The sequence below is a fragment of the Panthera pardus genome, unplaced genomic scaffold (genome assembly GCF_024362965.1).
Source record: "Panthera pardus isolate Hobbes unplaced genomic scaffold, ASM2436296v1 HiC_scaffold_2, whole genome shotgun sequence".
Classification (NCBI taxonomy): domain Eukaryota; kingdom Metazoa; phylum Chordata; class Mammalia; order Carnivora; family Felidae; genus Panthera; species Panthera pardus.
The window spans coordinates 121,130,667-121,152,260 of NW_026526765.1; the positions used below are offsets into that span (position 1 = coordinate 121,130,667).

Consider the following 21,594-nt stretch of genomic DNA (forward strand, 5'->3'; position numbering starts at 1 on the left):
AAGGGAGTTCCCAAGCTCTCAGAGACCTCTAGATGGCGCCAGAGAGCCAGAGCTGAGAGGGAGAAACCAGAATAGGAGTGTGTAAGACACGGCGTGTGACACCGTGTGTGACTCGGTGAGTGTGAGTGTGACAGGGAGCGTGTGGCACTGCGAGGGCGTGTAACACAGGCCGTGACACTGAGCGGCCTTGTGGGGCAGAGACCCGTGTGAGTCTGAATGTGTGTATGTCACTGGTAAATATGTGGGGCCACAATTCCATCCCGCCCTGAGGGCAGGTGATAGGGGGACCCTCGAAGAGCCCAAGCTCCGGCGCTTCACCTCATTCTCACTCTTGTATATATCCCCCATCCTCATTCTAGAGGAGCCCCCGGGTCACATTACCCTCCCCCTCCTAAGGTCCCCTCCATAGCCCCACCCCCACGGCTTGCTGCGGCCTTAGAGGCTGACCGCTCTGCGGCTTCGGCCAGAGGGGGAGGGGTGGACTTCCCCAGAGCGCAATGGGAAGGGAGGGCCACGCGGGGTGATCTGGGGGTCTGGTCGGGAAGAAGGTGGATCTGGAGGAACGGATGCCCTCCAGGGAAGAAGGCACTGGGGGAGACATTTCCCCTGCCCCAACTTCCCAAGAGGCAGGGTAGGGGACAGGTGTTTGAGTGAGGTTAGGAAGGGAATTCAGGAGGGGTCCCAGATGGGGGCTCTAGTGGGATAAGTGCAAGGTGAAGAGCCAGGGAGGGGTACTGCCTGTGTATCCGGGCCCGGGGTAGTGGGGAGATAGCGAAGGGGAGTCGTGGCTTTGGGGAGCAGTGCTCGGGGTCCCCTCCCGGAGGGACCAGAGCGGTCCCGAGCTCCACCTCCCGGCCGGGGGGGGGGGGGGGGGCTGAGGGCGGGGAGGCGGGCGGGAGGCGGGCGGGCGGGCCAGGAGGGAGGGGGAGGGAGGGGGCGGGCCGGGCTGTGCGCTCCGCTCGCTGCTGGCTCCGCCGCCGCCGCCGCCGCCGCCGCCGCCTCACACACTCGGGGAGCGGGAGCGCGGCGCGGACACGAAGCCGCCGGGGCTGCTGTGCCCAGAGCCAGCCGGAGCCGGAGCCTGAACCGCAGCGCCAGCCCGAGCCGTGCCGAGCCGCAGCCCGGGCCGGGGCCGGTGGCGGCTCATGGACAGCAGGGCCGGCGGCCGGCGGTGCCCCGAGGCGGGTAAGGATCCGGTGGCGGTGGAGGCAGCGGCGGCTCCCGGCCAGGAGCGGCCATAGCCGGCGGGAGCTGAGGGAGGGGCGCTCAGCGGAGCGAGGCCACGGGGGCCCAGGCTGTGCTCAGCGCGCTGGGGCTGAGGTGGGGGCGGCTGGGAGCTTGGGCTGGGGGTTACGGCCGGGGCACCCTGGCCTCCAAAGTCCGCGGCGAGGAGCGGAGCGAGAAGAGGGGGTGCTGAACCGGACCTTTGCCTCGGCGTCCCGCACCCCTGCGCGTTTGGACCCGCGGGGAATAAGGCGACTCTAGGAGCGCGCCGAACGGAGGTGGTTGGGGGAAGCGCGCAGCCCCCAGTTTGAGGGGGGGGGCTCCCCGAGGACGAAGCAAGCAAGGACCCTAATACACAACGCACACACACACTTGTTGGGCGACCAGCTCGGATCACTTAGGTGCTTCAAGCTCCCCGCGGGCAACCAGAGGGCCAGACCACGGACATATGTACACGCATACATACATCCGTACATATGTGCACACAGACATACCTCCCGCACACCAGCGCCCACTGGGGCACCGTCACTAGCACATAATCCGCTTCAGCGTCTGCACGCTCGGCAGCACGGACACACAACCCTTGGCCACAACAGAGCGACAGAACATAACCGGGTGTGACATTCGGCGACATGGACACACAAACACAATCCCGTGCCCTCATGTACGAGTGTCACAGCCACAGTTCGCCAAATGAACACTCAAAACCTAGCCTCTCACATACATATTCCTTTAAGGAACACACCCTACCATAAAATATGTTACGCACTCCTTGGCCAGAACATAGATAACACAACACACGTCTCGCTTGCCCCCCTCAACTGCACCCACATAAACACACAAGCCTAGTGTCTCAGCACACGCCTTGACGGCACACACCCTAACACAGAAAGTAGAACCTACAGCGGCGCCTCACGGGCACAAACACAGAATCTACTGCTTCACACATCTTAACACTGGGTGTCACACACACCTTACACCAACAGTGTCACATTACACCTGCAGCCCATACACACAAATACACACTCAGTCCCTCTCCCTCCGAGGCCAGATTCCGTCCTGGAAAGCCGCTGGGCGGTCCGGCGAGCCCCCAGCGCCCCTTCATCTTAATCACGACATTGTTATTGTAAATATCAGCACAGCGGGAACCCTGGGGGCTGGCTGGACCGGCTTCCCTGCCTGCGTCTCCCCCACCCCCACTCCGCGGCCAGCCCTGGCCGGGTATTCCCGGAACAGGCTGGACTGGCAGGCCGCGCCACCCCGGCTCCCTTGGGCTTCAGGGCCCCAGGTCCCTTTGCAGAGGGTGCAAGCCTGCGGCGGTATTTGCGACCCTCTTCGGGCCTTTTAGCTGCGTTCTGCGAGCCACCTGGGTCCCCAGCACACCTGGGTCCCGCACACCTGTGTCCCTCTCACACCTGGACGCCCCCTCCTCCGGGTGCCGGCTACAGGCCAGAGTCGTGTGCGCGGGCAAGGCCCTGCGGCCCGAAGGGAGATCGCTGCACGCGCTGGAGCAAAACTGGTAGGCGAGACGGACTCAGCTACCCTCGGGAGCCAGACTTCTGGCCTCAGTTTCCCCAGCAGTGATTGACGACTGTTTCTTCTAGCTGGAAGTATTCGGTGAGGCGTTGAGGTCTGTGAGGATTGAGTGCGGGGCAAAGACCCCTTTCTGCTAGCCTTGAGAGGGTCCTTTTCTGGAGAATGTCCCCACCCGGCTTGGCCCGCCACGCTTTGTGATTCCGGCGCCGGCTCGCTCCCCGCCCCCTCCCGGCGCCCGCTGCTCGGCTCCCGCCGGCGCCCGCTTGCTGGGGGACCCTAGGCAGAGGGCCGAGACGCGGAGGAGGAGGGATTCCCCGCGGCGGCCGCTGGGGCCGGGGGCGCAAGGGGCCCGCTAGCCGAGGCACGTTCTCACCGCTCCCCCCTCCCCCGCCTCGCCTTGAGCTCCCGGAGGCCCTGCGTCGCTGGGATGGGGGTGGGGCCGCCTGAGTCCGAGGATGGTGGAGGAACAGCCGTTCCCCACCACCACACGACTGCGTCCTCTGGGAGGAGATGCCCACGCTCTGGGTGTGTGCGGGGAGCGCCCGCTGACCACGGAGGTGTAGACAGGGGGTTGCCCCGGCGATGGAGTCCAGGACACCTTGCCGGAAGACGCTAGGGGCCTTCCATTACCTGCTCTGGGCCAACTTCCCGTAGCTGCCAGGAAAGAGGTCGCCCCGAAGGTGTTTGTGACAGCCTAGAGGTGGGGGCTAGTTTCTTGACGTAGAGGTCTAGGAGGATTGAAATCTGTAATTACAAGTAGCCCAGGGCGTGGGGTGGAATGGGGGAGAGGGATGAGAAGGGCCTCCAGGGATGGCCTAGGGGTAGTGTAGTAGAGGAGCAGATCTGGTTGCAGTTCTAGCAGCGTGTTTCCCCTCTCTCCTCCGACCCAATTCAGTAAGTGACTTCATCTGGAAGAGGGTGTCTTGCTGGTCTGGTATCTTCCTAGCAGAGGGGCTGATGCTGCTGTGGCTACTCGGTCAGGGGATCTGGGCTAGATAGAAATAGTGAGCTTACTGCTGGGAGGAGAGGGGTGGAAGCACCAGGAGAAGGCCTGCGGGGGCGGGGGTGGGGGTGGGGGGGTCGGGAGGGGGATGGGGAGGAGATGGAGAAGGCTCTTCTGATATGGGGTGAGGGCTACCCCTACCTTGAGCAAGGATAGCTGGTGCTGCAGAGTGAGATTCTTTCAACGATGTATTGAGCACCTGCTATCCACCAGGGCCCATGGTGGGTGGTGAGGATGCAATACAGTGGTAAGATACACACCAACCTTGTCTTCATAGGTCTGCTCAACTGGCAGGGGATGGGTGCATTTATTTACTGAACCAGTGAGCACCTACTGTGTGCCTGATGCTGGAAATAAAATGCTATATGTATGTATATATATCAGTCCTTTACAACGTAATAGATCTCAATGCCACAGATCTCATTTAATTCTCCCAGATACCTTCCAAGGGGCAGAATTTATTATTTCCATTCCACAATATGGAAGTAGGTTCAGAAAGGTGAAGTCACCTGGCCAAGGTCATATAGCTAGGAAGTAAGTGGTGGAGCAAGGGTTTGAGCCCAACAATCTGACTCAAGAATGCAGGTGCCTGGAAGCCCTGCAGAGGCTAATAGAGGGTTGTGAAAGAGAAGGGAGAGGAGCTGAGGGCTGTGCACTTGTTCACTGTGGGAAGTCTCTGAACAGCTCCACCCCACACAGCCCTGCTTGTTTACCCTACTCTCCCAGAGGTTGGCTTTGTCCTTTGTGGTTTTTGTTTGTTTGTTGTTTTTTTTTGGTTTTTTTTTTTTTTTTTTTTTTTTTGCCCCTGGTGGTAGTGGCTGTTGTGTAACAGTGCAAGGGTAAGAAGGGTGGGGGTCAGAGCTGACCTGGTCCCAGTGACGGCTGCCTCTAAGTGTTTTAGCATTCATCAGAAAGTGGACCATGGTCCCTGAGGTGGACTGAAACTGAAGGTTCCAGGTGAACCTTCACTGCTATTCTCCTCCCTCCCCAGATGTTGACACAGATGGCGTTTTCCTTGGCCTTCCCTGGACTCTGCCCCCTCATACCTTATTGCACTCCTCAGGCCTGAGAAGAATGAATCACTGTGTATGCTGCAACTCTGCTTCTCAGGGTGCCTATGTCACGGGGCAGAGGTGGGGACACCCTTGCCAGGAAGGCAGCCAGTGCCTGGGCAAGGGCAGATAAGATGCTAATCACTTCAAAAGCTGCCGCCTGGGACTAATGACTCCCAATAACCAACCACCTGAGCAAAGTTCAGGGATGCTGGGGGCCAGGGTTAGGGCTGCCTCACTGCTGGTCCTGGTTCCTCTGACTCCTGCATCCCTAGGATGGCATGTGCCCTGTGGTCGGGTGGGGGGGGGGAGGCCTGGGAGGCTTGGGGTTCAGTCCTTGAACCCCAAGCCCTCTCTTTCTTTCCAGGCAAGTTGGTAGCCCGGAGTGGGGAGAGGGAGGGAGGGAGGAGATGCTACATAGCAAACACATTCTAGCCTCTGTGACCTTTGTTGATTTTCTTTCCCCCCCAGACTCTGGGCCTTGAAGAGACATTCTTATTTCCCACATCCTGACTCTTCACTTACTACTTTTGTGACCTGAGACAGTTCCTTATTCTTTCTGAGCCTCAATTTTATCATCTGTACCATGGGGAGCTGGGTAATAATAAAGTACCCGTTTCAGAGGGTGGGGAGGATTAGATGAGATAATGTATGCAAATGGAGTAAAATCTCAGGGAGTGTTAACTGGGATGATAATGATAGTGATGACAGTGATGATGATGGTAAAGGCGACTGTAGAATTTGCACTTCTTTCTTAACTCCAGGGACCTAGTGTTTCCTGATATTGTACCCTGCTGTCTGGGGTGGGGGGTTCTCTAGGTCCCTCCCCCTAGAATCAGAATTCCTGGGGTGGGGGCATCATTTTAAAGCAACTTTCCAGGCACTTCATGGGCCTTAAAGCTTCTTCAACTCTGGCCCTCACTGTGTGTAGCCACACCCCCAAACCTATGTTCCCCTAAATTCCTACTTCCTAAAAACACCTTCTTCCCCATACCTTCCTGGCCTTGGATATTCCTCTGTGGCTCTCTTTCCAACTCAGAAGTTGTATACCACAGTCCTTTCCTGACTCTTCTGCTGGATGGAGGTAAGGGATCTCATAAGGGTGACAGTGTGAATGAGTGAGAGAGAAAAAAATGTGTGTGTGTGTGGCGGGGTAGGGGGTGGTTACTGTGTTTGAGCTGCCTGGGACGCCTGAGGGGTTAGAACTGTGTATTGTGACCCTGAGAGGGGGAAGGAAGGGCTTAGCCTGTAGCTATTGGAGCCGCTACAAATCAAAATCACCCTGACTCTGTCAGACCACAGACCTCTGAATTTATAGCCAAAATGTGTGAGCATTCATTTTTTCTTGGAAAAATATGCACCGTGGTTTCATAAAATTCATAAAGGGGGCTATGATCTAAAAAGGTTAAGAATCCCTGTTCTGAAGAGAGTGAGTGGAGGCAAGCAGTCACTGCCTTATTTCTCCTCTGTGTCAGGTTTTGGGTAATTCCCATATAACCCCCACCCTCCCAAGATTTATGCATAGAATTGGTGTGCAAGAGGATTCCATCGTGTGTGTGTGTGTGTGTGTGTGTGTGTGTGTGTGTGTGCTGTTCCCCTCCCACCCCCATGGGAGGACAGAGGGTCAGATACCCAGCAGGGAGTGAGGTTCTTTGGTGAGAGTCCATTGGAGGTGTGATTGGGTTGGAGCTTGAAAGTAAGATGAGCCTTGTGCTAGGTCCATTCAGGTAGAGGGGAAGTGATGGGAGGATGGTTCCACATGGGGCATTAGATAAATTCCTCCTTCCTTTACAGAGATTAAGATTGCAACTCAGAACAAGCACACACACTAATCTGATAGCAGCCTCACACATTCTGAGCACCTTACTGCCAAGGAGTGACGGTGGGAGCTGGTGTGGTTCGGGAAGGCTATGTGAAGGAAGTCAAGTGTTTGACTTGTGTAGGGAATCTGCGTTCAGTGAACATTTGCTAAGAGTCTACTGTGGACCTAAACAGAGAGGGATTAAATTTGACCCTGGTAGGTTCTCAATGGAGTAAGGGAATTGGGTAAGGAAATAAGCAGTAACCACCCAGAAAGTGCCAGGATAGGCTAAGCCTGGGAGCTAAAATAGTCACCCTAGGCCTCTTTCTGAGTGCCTGCTGTGTCCTGGGTCCAGAGCAGCGTCCTGAGGAGGTAGGAGCAAACAAAGCAGAGCCTCTCCTGCTGTATGCTCAGTCTTGTAGGAAAGACATTTGACAAATTACTTCCCAAAGAGCCACATAACTACAATTGTAGGTGCTTTGAGGGAGCATTTGTTGACTATTTACTGTGTGCTAGGCATTTAGCCCACAAAATTTCAAACTCCCTAGACAATAGGTAGTATTATTCCCATTTTACAGATAAGGAAACTGAAGCTCTAAATCATTTCCTCCTGCTCAGCAGCCAGGAAATGGGCAGTTAGGGTTCACCTCAGACTGTCTGATGTCTTCTTCATCCCGCAGCCTTACATGTGCCAAATGATTACAACCAAACAAGATTGACAAATAGTCATTGAGGTAGAACTGTTGTGAGCTCCACGGTAGCAGACTGAGTCTATCTTGTATGCTGTTGTGTTCCAGTGCCTGGGACAGAGCCTGGCACATTTTAAGTCACAATAAACATTTGTTGAATGCATGGTGCCCAGCATTGTGAAGGTGCGTGGGTTGGGGCAGGGAGATGAATGTAGGGAGCCTGGCCCTACTTTCAGGAAGTTTGGCGTTTGCCTGGAGAGCCAGAGAACGCAGGAATAGGTGCACAGTACTGGGGTTGAACAACACAGGCAGGAGGGCGGTGTCCCAGAGAGCTCAGTGATTCATTGCCACAGGATTGGAGCAGACAATAATGGCTGTGAGTTGGAGAAAGGAGAGGTCACCATGGGCTGGAGAGGCCTGGGAAGGCTTCTTGGGGGACCAGAGTCTGCCTTTGGTGGGATAGGTGCCACCTAAGACAAGGCTGGGTAGGATTTCCAGGTGGGAGGCAGGTACTTCAGGTGCAAATGGGGAGGTGGGAAAAGGAGAGTGACCCTGAGTCCTCTGCAGGAAATGCTTGACTTTGGATTTATTAATAGAGGAGCTGGCCATGGCCATGGCCTCCTAGAGGAAGAAGGGGTCAAGACTGGGACAGTAGTAGGTCTGGCTGGGGTCTGCAAACGCATAGCCTCAAAGCTGGAAGAGATGGGCAGAAGTGAGTAATTGGGGTGATGGGAGTGCAGCTTGTGGTTGGCTGTGACACACAGGGGCTCCAATTGGAAGGACCTGGGGGCTGGCATGGAGAAGCATGTCTGAGATGCGACTGGACCAGTTAAGGGGGGAGGGGCAAGGTATGAAATAGGGGCCAGATGTCTGTGAGGAGAGGGGTCAAATAGGAGCCAGATGTTTACTGAGAGACTCTACATAGGGCCTGGAGGGGAGTGGTCAGGGAGAGGCTGGTGGTGTGGTTGGCAGTTCTGTCCCAGTTAGACCTGCTGGGCTCGCAGTTGCTAAAGACAGGCCAGGGCAGCTCCCGATGCCACTTCCAGGGCTAGTCAGCCCTGACCACAGTCCTGACCCCAGTGTTAACCTCTACACTGTTCTTCCACACACCTGTCGGTGTCTAGTCTGCCCGCAGTGGAAGTAGGGGAGGGAGGGAGGAGCTGGAGTCCTGGGAACTGGCCAGCGCAGCATGTGTCTGAGGGGAGGTGGGTGGCTAACTCCTTCTCTTCAACTCCAGCCATCTCCAAGCCTTGATAGGTGCCTAGTTTCAACTGCCCCCCCCCCATGCGGGTGAAAGCATTGGGCACTGTAGGTGATTATTGTCAGAAATGAATCATTTGAGGGTGCCTTGGTGGCTCAGTCAGTTGAGCGTCCGACTCTGGCTCAGGTCATGATCTCACGGTTTGTGGGATCGAGCCTGGAATGGGGCTTTGCTGACAGTGTGGAGCCTGCTTCGGATTCCGTGTCTCCCCCTCTGCCCCTACCCTGCTTGCGCGCTCTCTCTCTCTCTCTCTCTCTCTCCCTCTCTCTAAGTAAATAAACATTAAAAAAAAAAGGCATTTGACATGTCACATCTCATACACATATATTGACTGGCATCTCAGAAGGGAGAGAAATGAGAGGTCCTTCCTACTCTCTCCAGCCATCCTGAGTGGCCCTCCTTATGGGGTCTGGGGAATGTAAGGGGTGCCCGTGTCTCTTTCCTACCATGTATGTGGGGGGTTGCTTAAGGCCTTCCCCTTCCACTTGCTGTCTCTCTGTATCTCAGTATCAGGGTAATTACCATGGGTGACTAAGGCAGGATGCTGGTGAGAAGGAGGTGTTGGGCAAAGCACAGAATAGAGAGCAGGGAGGAGGGAGTGTCAGGAGGGTCAGGGCGTTCCATGGGCGGGAGCTGCTCTAGACTTGTTCCAGGCCCCTTACCTGCTCCTCCAGCTGGGGCAGACACTGCTGCTACACCCAGCTGTGGGTGAAACTCAGGGTTCCGGGTTTTGGAATCAGGGTTCTGGGCTGGAGCTGAGCTCTCCTCATGGGCTAGTGTATAGGAGGCAGAGGGAGAGTCAGGGGCTGGCTTGGGTTCCTCCTCCCAGCTGACCTCCTGTTTTGCCTCTTCCCCTTGCAGCCCTCCTGATTCTAGAGCCTGCCAGGATGGGGCCCCTGAGGCCTAGCCCAGGCCCTGGGGGGCAACGGTTGCTGCTGCCTCCCTTGTTACTGACACTGCTGCTTCTGCTGGCCGCGTCCCCAGGCCATGCCACTCGGGTGGTGTACAAGGTGCTGGAGGAACAGCCACCCAACACCCTCATTGGGAGCCTCGCAGCTGACTACGGTTTTCCAGATATGGGCCACCTGTACAAACTAGAGGTAGGCTCCCCGTACCTGCGGGTGGATGGCAAGACGGGAGACATCTTCACCACGGAGACCTCTATCGACCGCGAGGGGCTCCGTGAATGCCAGAACCAGCTCCCCGGTGAGCCCTGCATCCTGGAGTTTGAGGTGTCTATTACAGACCTCGTGCAGAATGGCAGTCCCCGGCTGTTAGAGGGCCAGATAGAGGTACAGGACATCAATGACAACACGCCCAACTTCGCCTCGCCAGTCATCACGTTACCCATCCCTGAGAACACCAACATCGGCTCACTCTTCCCCATCCCGGTGGCTTCTGACCGTGATGCTGGCCCCAACGGTGTGGCGTCCTATGAGCTGCAGGCCGGGCCCGAGGCCCAGGAGCTATTTGGGCTTCAGGTGGCAGAGGACCAGGAGGGGAAGCAGCCACAGCTCATCGTGATGGGCAACCTGGACCGGGAGCGCTGGGATTCCTATGACCTCACCATCAAGGTGCAGGATGGTGGCAGCCCCCCACGTGCCAGCAGTGCCCTGCTTCGAGTCACTGTGCTTGACACCAATGACAACGCCCCCAAGTTCGAGCGGCCCTCCTATGAGGCTGAGCTGTCTGAGAACAGCCCCATAGGCCACTCAGTCATCCAGGTGAGAGGCCCCTCCATCTAACTGTTAGGGTTCCCACCTTTAGAAATGGGAGCCCAACCCAGCCTGATGAATGTTCCCTTTACTTAAGGGGAAACTGCCAGGGTACTGTGGTAAGAGCTTTTTTCCCCAGCCCCAGTGAGATCTTCCTATAAGCCCCACCCTACCCCAGCAGGTGATATGGTTTTCCTCTATCAAACTACTTAGAGTGACATAGCATAGCACAGATAGCATATGAACAACAATCCCCCCCCCCACCCATTCCCAAGGCCGACTCAAGTTGGAGAAACCTCTGAGAAGTGAAATCCCCTCCCAAGTCAAAAGATATTCTCCTCCCCAGCTGAGTGAGCCAAGTTAGAACAAGAACAGTCTCTCCAGAGATGAGAATATCTTCCCAACCAATGGCCCTTTAGCCACATGAGATTCTCCTGAAACTAGAGGACAGAGCCTTACTTTGCCTCTCCCTGACAGTCGAATGAGATTATTTTAGCCAAGTGAGTCCTCACAGTTCTAGAAAACTGCAGTCAGATGTCTGTCTGTACACCAGCTTCCTTCCCTGGTACAGGGTGCTCTTGAGTATGGGATGCTTGGTACAATGGGGGGTCGGTTGCTTCTACTGAAGTTCTCAGCACCCCTCTCCATGGGAACTGCCCCAGGGGCTTGGGCAGCTTGGTGGAGCCAGGGCCTGGGAGGGAGCAAAGAAAGCGTCCCTGCAGACAGGTGGGCGTATCTCCTGCTGTCATCTCAGCCCTGGCCTCCTGCCAGCCCCAGCTCCTTTCTCCTTCCCCCTGGGCTGAAGCTGTCTGTCTTTGAAGTGAGGGAGCTGAGGAGGGCACAGCCTGCCCTGTATACCGTTACCATCCTGGGAAACCCTTCATTCTGTATCCTTAAACTGAAGCAGGGCATGGGAAGGAGTTTCAGTCCTGTCCTTTTTTTTTTAAGAGGCTGGTGGACTTGAACGTGTAGAAGAGAGACTGAGGAAGAATAGGGAGACAGACCATCAGAGATGGTGAATAATAACAGCCTGGGTGCCAGGCAGTGTTCCGAACACATTATGTGTATTATGTCATTTAATCCTTACAGTACAAGGTAAGCATTATCCCCATTTCACTGATGGGAAACCGAGCCCATAGAGATTTGGAAACTCACCTGATCTCACCCAGCTGATGTGTTCACATCCCACCCTGACCCCATCCAGCAGTCTGGCTTCAAAGCCTATGCATGTAACAGCTTAGATCCCCTTCCAGTGGGCTGAAGCAAGAGAGCAGGGCAGAGATGGGGCTAGAGGAAGGGCAGAAAAGAGAGGATGGGAAAGGACAAGCAGTGGGAAAGAGGCAGGAAGAACTCAAAAAGGCGGGGAGGGAAACAGAGACAGGAGTGAAGAGTCATCCAGACAAAGGGAGGTAAGATGGCAAGACAGGTAGATAAGAAGCAGGGTGACCAGTCTGGAGACAGGGAGAGGTGGAAATCATAATGAAAAGGTAGGGGACAGATAGACCGGGGACAGGGCGGTTGGCGAGAAGAAACAGGTTGGCTCTCACAGGGGTTAGCAAATACCAGGGTAGCTAGGAAGCCCTGCCCAGGTGTCTCCACTGTTGAAAGAGTGCTGGTTCCCAGCCAGAAGGAGAGGAGACTAGCAGTGGTTTGAGGGCCCATCAGATGTGGTGTCCAGCACTGTGTTAGCACAAATTTTCTGAGATAGACAGGTGGATGGACAAAAAGAGGGATGAATGTTGGGGTGCGTGGGTGGCTCAGTCGGTTAAGCATTTGACTCTTGAATTCGGCTCAGGTCATAATCCCAGGGTCATGGGATTGAGCCCTGCGTTGGACTTTGCATTGGGCATGGAGCCTGCTTACAACTCTCTCTCTCTCTTTTTCTCTTTTTCTTTCTCTTCTTCTGTCCCTCTCCCCAGTTCATGCTCTCTCTCTCTAAAACAAAGCAAAACAAAACAAAAAAGAGGGATAGATGCTATTTAGGGAGCTTTTGCCACGTGCCAGGCAGTGTTAGGCAGTTTTAGAAGTATTATCTCACTTAATTCTCACCACAACCCCGTGAGATAGGTTCTATTATTATCCCCATTTTATACATTTTGTAGACTGAGGCTTGAGGAGGTTGAGTAATTGGCCCAAGGTCACATAGTTAGTTGGAAAGTGGTGGAGCTGGGATTTGAACCCAGGCCTCGTCCGCTGTGCTTCTCAGAGACTCTGCCAAGTTATACCTGTCTGTTTATCCCCAACACCCACATCCTACTGCCATCACATTCTGTCTGTCTGTGACGTAATTCGAACCCTCTGTTTCTCCCTGACCAGTGGTACCTCATAGCCATTCCCACCAGGTTCCTGTTGCCCCATCACCACCCATATTTGTAGAGTTGGGCCAAGTATGCGTCGGGATTGGCGTGGGAGGGCGTGCCCACTGCAAAGGGACAGACAGTTCATTGTTTGGTGCTGGGATCCCAGCCCGCTGCCAGCAAGCTCTGTGGCCTGCACCAACCCCTCCCTGTCGGCCGCAGCAGCTCGGCCGCCCAGATTCCTCAAGTTGGTGCCTAGCCAGGGCCAGGCAGGAGGGAAGAAGCTGCTGAAACAGGTTTCCCCGGTTTGAGAGAGCAGTGGCCTGGCAGGCTCACTCTGACCCATATCCCCACCTGGCTCCTTTCAAAAGAAATCCCCTCACCTGTGGCCTCCAGGTGGGGCATGTGGGGCTCTACTCGTGTGCAAATACACAAGCGCACAAACACGTACCTTCTCACACGATAACAACCCCAGTCTTGTAACACATGTGTGTGCATGCGTGCATGTTATACACATATGTCATGCATACATGCCATTTCCACTACTCACACCTTTCCAGCTCTCTAGAAGGGTTGAAGGCCAGTTTAACTGGCTGGAAGGGCTGCCCCAGTTGCTAGCTGGATCCTCATCCCCATATTTGGGCACACTGGAACAGGAATGGTAAGCAGAGTTGAATTATGCCCCATCCCATCTCTACTAGTTGCTTGTAGCGCTGCTGAGGATTTGCAGGCTGCGTCTGTGCTCCTCCGGGAAATAGATCAGTGATACCTGCCACAATGTCAGGGTTGGGAAAAGGGCAGTATAGGTGCTGCTTTTGGAAATGGTGCCACGTTCAATGAATTCTATCTGCTGTGCTCATTGGAAAGGCAGCACACGTGTCCCTGACTTTGCTATCCCCAGACTAACTCATTCCTGTTTTCCTCTTCTCCCCTGCCCTGAAGGTGAAAGCCAATGACTCGGACCAAGGTGCCAATGCGGAGATTGACTACACATTCCACCAGGCGCCTGAAGTGGTGAAGCGTCTTCTGCGACTGGACAGGAACACTGGACTTATTACTGTGCAGGGCCCCGTGGATCGTGAAGATGTAAGTACCCTGCGCTTCTCAGTGCTCGCCAAGGACCGAGGCACCAACCCCAAGAGTGCCCGCGCCCAAGTGGTGGTGACTGTGAAGGACATGAACGACAATGCCCCCACCATTGAGATCCGGGGCATAGGGTTGGTGACCCATCAAGACGGGATGGCGAACATCTCAGAAGATGTGGCAGAGGAGACAGCTGTAGCCCTGGTACAGGTATCTGACCGAGATGAGGGAGAGAATGCAGCTGTCACCTGTGTGGTGGCAGGTGACGTGCCCTTCCAGCTACGCCAGGCCAGTGAGACTGGAAGTGACAGCAAAAAGAAGTACTTCCTGCAGACCACCACCCCGCTCGACTACGAGAAGGTCAAGGACTACACCATAGAGATTGTGGCCGTGGACTCTGGCAATCCCCCACTCTCTAGTACCAACTCCCTCAAGGTACAGGTGGTAGATGTCAATGACAATGCACCTGTCTTCACCCAGAGCGTCACTGAGGTTGCCTTCCCAGAAAACAACAAGCCAGGTGAAGTGGTCACCGAAGTCACTGCCAGTGATGCTGACTCGGGCTCTAATGCTGAGCTGGTTTACTCTCTGGAGCCTGAGCCAGCCGCCAAGGGCCTCTTCACCATCTCACCTGAGACTGGAGAGATCCGGGTGAAGACATCCCTTGATCGGGAACAGCGGGACAGTTATGAGTTAAAGGTGGTGGCAGCCGACCGGGGCAGCCCGAGCCTGCAGGGCACAGCCACCGTCCTCGTCAACGTGCTGGACTGCAATGACAATGACCCCAAGTTTATGCTGAGTGGCTACAACTTCTCAGTGATGGAGAACATGCCGGCACTGAGTCCAGTGGGCATGGTGACCGTCATTGATGGGGATAAGGGGGAGAATGCCCGGGTACAGCTCACAGTGGAGCAGGACAATGGTGACTTTGTTATTCAGAATGGCACGGGCACCATTCTCTCCAGCCTGAGCTTTGATCGGGAACAGCAAAGCACCTATACATTCCAGCTGAAGGCGGTGGATGGCGGTGTCCCACCTCGCTCAGCTTATGTTGGTGTCACCATCAACGTGCTGGACGAGAATGACAATGCGCCTTTTATCACTGCCCCTTCCAACACCTCCCACCGGCTGTTGACCCCCCAGACACGTCTTGGTGAGACGGTCAGCCAGGTGACAGCTGAGGACATTGACTCTGGTGTCAATGCTGAGTTGACCTATAGCATTGCTGGTGGCAACCCTTACGGACTCTTCCAGATCGGGTCACATTCAGGTGCCATCACCCTCGAGAAGGAGATTGAGCGGCGCCACCACGGGCTGCACCGCCTAGTGGTAAAGGTCAGTGACCGTGGCAAGCCCCCACGCTATGGCACAGCCTTGGTCCACCTTTATGTCAACGAGACCCTGGCCAACCGCACCCTGCTAGAGACCCTGCTGGGCCACAGCCTGGACACGCCATTGGACATCGACATTGCTGGGGACCCGGAATACGAGCGCTCCAAGCAGCGTGGCAACATCCTCTTTGGTGTGGTGGCTGGTGTTGTGGCTGTGGCCTTGCTCATTGCCCTGGCAGTGCTTGTGCGCTACTGCCGGCAGCGGGAAGCCAAGAGTGGCTACCAGGCCGGAAAGAAGGAGACCAAGGACCTGTATGCCCCCAAGCCCAGCAGCAAAGCCTCCAAGGGAAACAAAAGCAAGGGCAAGAAGAGCAAGTCCCCAAAGCCTGTGAAGCCAGTGGAAGATGAGGACGAGGCCGGGCTGCAGAAATCCCTCAAGTTCAACCTGATGAGCGACGCCCCTGGGGACAGCCCCCGCATCCACCTGCCCCTCAACTATCCACCGGGCAGCCCTGACCTGGGCCGCCACTACCGCTCTAACTCCCCACTGCCTTCCATCCAGCTGCAGCCCCAGTCACCCTCGGCCTCCAAGAAGCACCAGGTGGTGCAGGACCTGCCACCTGCAAACACATTCGTGGGCACAGGTGACACCACGTCCACAGGCTCTGAGCAGTACTCCGACTACAGCTACCGCACCAACCCCCCCAAATACCCCAGCAAGCAGGTAGGCCAGCCCTTGCGGCTCAGCACACCCCGGCCCCTACCCCACCCCTATCATGGGGCCATCTGGACTGAGGTATGGGAGTGACAGAGCAGGTGTATCAGACCTGTGTGCTCACCAGCCCGTAGGGGCCGACCCGAGCCAGTGGTGGGAGGTGGGACCAAAGATCTGGGGATGCTGGGGCCTTGGTAATGACACTGCTGCCTCACCCAGGCTCAGAGCATTAGGCTTAGTGAAAATTGAGGGAGGGTGTGCTCTGTGGCATCCTCCTCCTTGCCCCCGCCCCACTGGGAGAAGCCTGTGATTGTCAAATCCCGAGACACTAGACCCCACCTGGTCTAGCTGGTGGGGGCTGATGGGTGGGTGAGCAGAGGGGTTTGAGGGCAGAAGGTGTGGGAGGGAAGTGAAGAAGTCTATTCCAAACCTGGGTCTCTAGCTGAGACCTGCCATTGGTGCTTCTCTAGAAGGGAAACAGGGAGACCAGGGGTCCTAGGGGGTAACTGAGTAGGGACTCTGTCAGGGAAGGGGGCCTCCCTATTTGTGCCTTCTAGGTGTGCTGTGTCAGCCTCCTCCCCACCCCAGGCTCCTGTGGCTGGGCCCCAGCTCCCCTTCCCCAGACCCAAACACTTACCTCTGACAATAAAGTTCTCTATTTTTGGAGTTTTGGTTTCTTATTTTCCCGGAACTGAGAGAAGGAGTGAGAGAGACTGGAAACAGCCCTTTGTCCTTAGGTTTCCCCAATTTCCCCATCCCTTCTCTTTGCCCCTTCCCACTTCCTAGACCTGTGTTCAACCCCAATCCTATCTTAATTTACTGTCATCCCATCTACCCCCACGTCTGACAGCGTGTCCCCTCATCCCATGTTTGTAAAGCCTTCTCCCTAGGAATGACGTCCTGCGCCAAGAAAGGGCAGCTGCACCCAAGTGAAATGCACCCAAGTCCTGCCCTTTGTCCATTGGCTGAGAGTTGACCCTTCCAATCTGCTCACATTGAGCAGTCCCTGACAGAGCTCAGGCCAGAGCACCGGGTGAGGGAGGAGTACAGCGAGGAGTACTGCCTGCCCTTGATTATACCAGCCACCTTCCTCCAGGGCACGGTCTCCCCAAGTCCCTTTCCCAGCTGTTTCATCCCAATAGCACTCAATTCCCAACAATTACTGGGCCCTGCCCTGCATGTCCTCACCATGATCGCCAGCCTGGGCTACTGGGAGGGAGGGCCCAGGGAGACGGGAGGGAATCCTGAGGTTCTTTGGATTTGGCCTGCTCTGTATCCCCACTCTTAGGGTGCTCCCTTCTGACTGAGGCTGAGGTATCCTAATCCTACCTCTCCTCCCTTCCCTTCCTTCAGCTCCTTGCTCTGGCCACCCCTGGGCTGCTGGCTCTCACTCACTCTCTCTCTCTCCATCTCTCACTTCTTGCTCTCCTGGGTCTGCCCTGTCTCTGGCTGTGCCCAAGGGGAACAGGGGCTAAAGCCTGGGTGAGGGGCCTCAGGTCCTGGGAGAGTCTCTGAGGCCAGAGGCGACGCGTCTCCATGGTGACTGAAGAGCCTTGAGACACTCCCAGGAGGTTCAAGGCGCCAGCTCTCTACCCTGATTCTGTCCACAAACTCCCCAATGCCCTGGGCGTACCCCCAAAGTAAAAACTCCTGGGGCCTTTGGAGGAGTGGGGCATGGGCAAGTGAAATCTAGTTTCATGTCATTTCACTTGGACAAATAAGCATCTCTAGGGGGACCTCCAGCAACTCCTGACCAACCATTCTTTCTCTTTTGTTCCCATGCTTGCTGCTGCCAGGTGCATCTTTCTCTTTTCCCTTTAGCTTCTTCATCTCTTTTTATTTCCCAACAGCTGAGGGATTATCCCTTACTCAGCTGCAACCCAACACATCCATGGAGCCACATTGCACATCTCCCAACATTCAGACACAACCAAACCACAACACCATGGTTGCCACTGAAACACCTAGGCCAAGTTCCTACTGTGTGGTCAGCATAGTACTAGACCCTGAAGGGAAATGGTCGTATTTGTATGACACATGCAAGGGAAAAGATGAGGCAACTGAGAATCTTAAATGTCGAGTGGGACATAGTAAAGCTTTTTCCAAGTTGTTCCACTATAACTTCTGCAACTAGATGCTTCCTTTTTTTTTTTTTTTTTACCTTATACTAGGTACAATGTACCCTACTCAGCACTTTATGTGAATTAGCTCATTCAGTGCTCATAAGTCTTTGTGACATAAGTCATTATGATGCTCATTTTCCAGAAGTGAAAACTAGTTAGCGATGGAGTCAGAATTCAAACGGAAAGCATCAGGAAATCTGACTTCCAGAGTCTGCTCTTATCCATAATACTATACAAAAGGGGTCCTGTGATTAAGTTAGTTTGGGGAGTAAGAGATGCACTATCACATTAACCTATTAAAGGCTCTGCCAATCCTGTGAGAATTGGGGGGAGCCTGTTACACTTTGTATAACTCTGGGTTTTCCCAATTTATTTGACCATAGTGCCCCCTCCCTTTCTTTGAGGAATGCAGTATAACACCTGCAGAGGACAAGGGAGTGGGCTCCTGGAAGGAAAATGTCAAACTTGAGCCAGCTCTTCAGTGATGAGCAGGAGCTGGGCAGGAGGTTCAACCAAGGGAACCAGCTCCTGAGGCAGCAGTGAGCATGGCCAACTTGGGGACAGGGAGAGGGCAGGAAGGGGAATATTCTGGTTGGCATGAAGGCTATAGAAGAGAGCTGAGAGAGGAGATGGGAAGAACTGTAGGTTGTAGGTGACACAGATGCCATGCCAGAAGTTCCTGAACAGGAAATGGGAGCCCCTGAAAAAGCTCATGAGTTTTGGATGAACTGAGTTTTAGAAAGTCCAGTGGAACGTATGGTGGATATAAAGGGGGTAAAGGTGAAGGTACAAGACTGAAACTCTAAGGTCTGGACTAAAATGGTGGCAGTGGGGACAATGAATGGATGGATTTGGCTAAACTTAGGGAGAAACAACCTGTAGGGCTCACAGGATGACTGGATATAGGGTAGGGAGGGGGAATGAGTAGGACACCTACCAGGATTCCCAGGTAAACATTTTCCTTCTGTGTCTGGGTGATAGGACAGTGATGAAGTTGCTGCCCATGCATAAGCTGGTGAAAGAAAAAGAAGAATTTGGTTTCAGATTTGTTGAATCTGAAGGACCAGTAGGGACGGCCAATGGGAAATATCCAGCAAATGTCTAGAACTTCAGGACTGGAGTCAGAGAGATTTGGGATCTAGGCTTTTTAAGATTTGATAGTGATAAGAATTACAGGGAATGTTTAGGGTTGAGTATGATCCAACCCTTCGTTTTACAGAAAAAAAATCCAAGGCAAAAGAGACCAAGGGGCATGCCTAGTAGGCAAGTCTGAAGCTTTGGATTACCAAATGTATAGGTTCTTTGGGGAGGGAGAGTTACTGGCTGTCATCTTGGAGAAAACTGGAAGAAGAAGCACCTGACAACCAGATGTCCCTGTGCCTCACAGACCCCCTCCTGGAGACTGTTCACTTCAACACCAGGTGGACGATGCTCCTTTACAACATCCCAGCCCCAAATGTCCAGGTCCATTTTGGGGACCTCGTCTGTCATCACCCAGACCATTCGGTGTTTTGGATAACAACATGGATCCCAAGAAGGGTTGCCTATTCCTGAAGACGAGGTGGGAGCCAAGATGGGAAGGTAGTTCTGGGCTGCCTTCCCAAAAGCTTCAGGGCTCCTTGTCCTGACAGCTCCCGTCACCACCCCAACTGCCTTGGATGGGATGGAGATTGTTATGGTATCAGGAGGGTGGGTCTGCAAACTCAGGACCCCTTCCTCTGGCCTTGTTGATAAGTTCCTATTGAGGGCTTTAGAATAAAGACAAAGCACCAGCGAAATCTTAGAGGATTGGAGGGAGCCTAGAGACTCAGCCCAAGGAGAGCCCTGGCCTGAGCTACTCCCACCCCTGGCTTCCAGGGACCCTGGGTCTACACCCTCCACAACTCCTGATTTCTAGTTGGCAGGAAAATCAGTGGCAGTCCCAGGTGGGTGTTTGGGTGACTGGTTGGTGGTGCCAAGTGCCAAGCTGAGGTTGCCAGGTTCCTGGGATGATCATTAACCTGTGGCAGGCAGACAGGGCTGCCTGGAGCCGCCTGTCACGGTTCCACTGCCCCTATCCCAACCCCCAGTCCAAGCTTCTAAGTCCAGGCTCCACCAAGCCACAACCCCTCCCAGAAGCTCCTTCCCACTTCCTAGAAGGAGAATCCATCTGAGGCCCGCCGTCCTAATTCCTGATGGATGCCAGGCCCATCCCCCTATGCCCAGGTCCTCCTGGGCCCTACCCTCTACAGTTAATACTGTTTTCCTGATCTGGAGGATGGAGGAGTTTCCATTGTTCTGCTTCCCCACCCCCAAGGGGCCCTGGTTTGTTATCAGGCTCCCCTTCCTTCTTCCCTCCCACCTTTTTCCATTCCCAGGCCTCTCTAGAGGGGGATGAAGTGGGGACAAGGGGCTTGAGTGGGAGGGGACGCAGGAGGGAGTCCTGAGGCAGCCGGCAGCATCACACAGCAGGGGTAGGAACAGAGGATCAGAAAGACCTTGCGATCTCATTTGGATGGAGGCAATGGGAAGTTACAGAGCAAAGAGACAGGTGAGGAGCTGAAGTTCGGGGATGCTATTTGGAAATTAGGGAACTGTTCTGGTATCGGTGAGCTGTTTTGGAATAAAGAGTTCATACTGCTTTAAGGAAGCTGTTCTAGAAATCGGAAGCTTGCTCGTGTTTGAAGGCTATGCTGGAATTAGGGGAGTTGGCTGGTATTGTGCTATTCTGGTGTGGGCTGTTCTAGAATTAACGGCTGTGGCAATACTGGGAAGCTGTGCGGCGGTGAGTGGTTGTACTGGATTAGGCTTATTGTGGTGGCCTGGGGGCTCTAACAACACCGGGGCCTATGCTGTGTTGGGACTTTCAGTGTGGCCTTGGCTATCCTGGGAGCTGTCCTAGAATTAAGGGGAAGTCCTCGACTGGCATCTGTGCTTTCTTGGGGGCTCTGCTGTTGCTAGGGGGGCTGGGCCTCCTCTCGGGTGCTGCTGAGGCCTGGGGGACCGGAAGCTCTGGGGCAGGCCTGGCAGGGGCTGGGGTTCGTGGTGGTGGTGGGCCCCCTGGGGCCAGCCTGCCTGCCACTAGTGACACTCCTTGTCCCCGCAGTTACCTCACCGCCGCGTCACATTCTCCGCCACCAGTCAGGCCCAGGAGCTGCAGGACCCGTCCCAGCACAGTTACTATGACAGTGGCCTGGAGGAGTCTGAGACGCCGTCCAGCAAGTCGTCCTCGGGACCCCGACTCGGCCCCCTGGCCCTGCCCGAGGACCACTACGAGCGCACGACGCCCGATGGCAGCATAGGAGAGATGGAGCACCCTGAGAACGGTGAGGAGCACCAGCACGGTCAGGGCGCCCTGGGAGTGGGCAGGAGCTGAGAATGGTGACCGGAGTTTAAACATACCTTCCATTTATTGAGCTCCTGCTGTGTGTTCAGCAGTAATCGCGGTGCTGAGTGCTTTCAGCCATATACCCATTTAATCTTCACAACTTCTCTCTGATCTGAGAACTTTATTGTTCTCTTTATAATGGAGTAACGGTGAGCTCAGAGAGGTTGAGTCACTTGCCCAAAGTAATACGCAGGAAGTGACAGAGCTGGGAGGGATTCAAACCCAGGCTTCTCTGACTCCTAAGACCTTGCATTCAGTACCACATTATACTGACTTCCTGGGAACAGGGACCAGGAGAACGGTGGCCAGAGGGCTCAGGTGGTGGTGAGGGAAACTTGGGGGAACCTCGAGGTAATGAGGGTCCATTAATGGGGTCAGAGGGCCTTGAGAAAGAGGA

The 21,594-nt window shown here is 54.9% G+C and overlaps 1 protein-coding gene across 4 annotated transcripts in view; it reads left to right on the forward strand.

Annotated features, from left to right (window-relative positions):
- The first annotated feature begins 972 nt into the window (after window positions 1–972).
- PCDH1 (protocadherin 1) overlaps window positions 973–21,594 on the forward strand; it is a 30,962-nt gene continuing 10,340 nt past the window's right edge. Inside the window, exons 1-5 of one of the 4 annotated variants that reach the window (XM_019424524.2) lie at window positions 973–1,185; window positions 9,428–10,290; window positions 13,521–15,716; window positions 19,218–19,391; window positions 20,916–21,014. In XM_019424524.2, coding sequence (XP_019280069.1) covers window positions 1,146–1,185; window positions 9,428–10,290; window positions 13,521–15,716; window positions 19,218–19,349 — 3,231 coding nt within the window. In that variant the 5' untranslated portion in view covers window positions 973–1,145 and the 3' untranslated portion in view covers window positions 19,350–19,391; window positions 20,916–21,014. Of the gene's footprint in view, window positions 1,186–5,683; window positions 5,900–9,427; window positions 10,291–13,520; window positions 15,717–19,217; window positions 19,392–20,915; window positions 21,136–21,594 lie in introns of those variants that run through there. The other 3 variants (XM_019424523.2, XM_053907403.1, XM_053907404.1) reach the window with 3 other exon arrangements.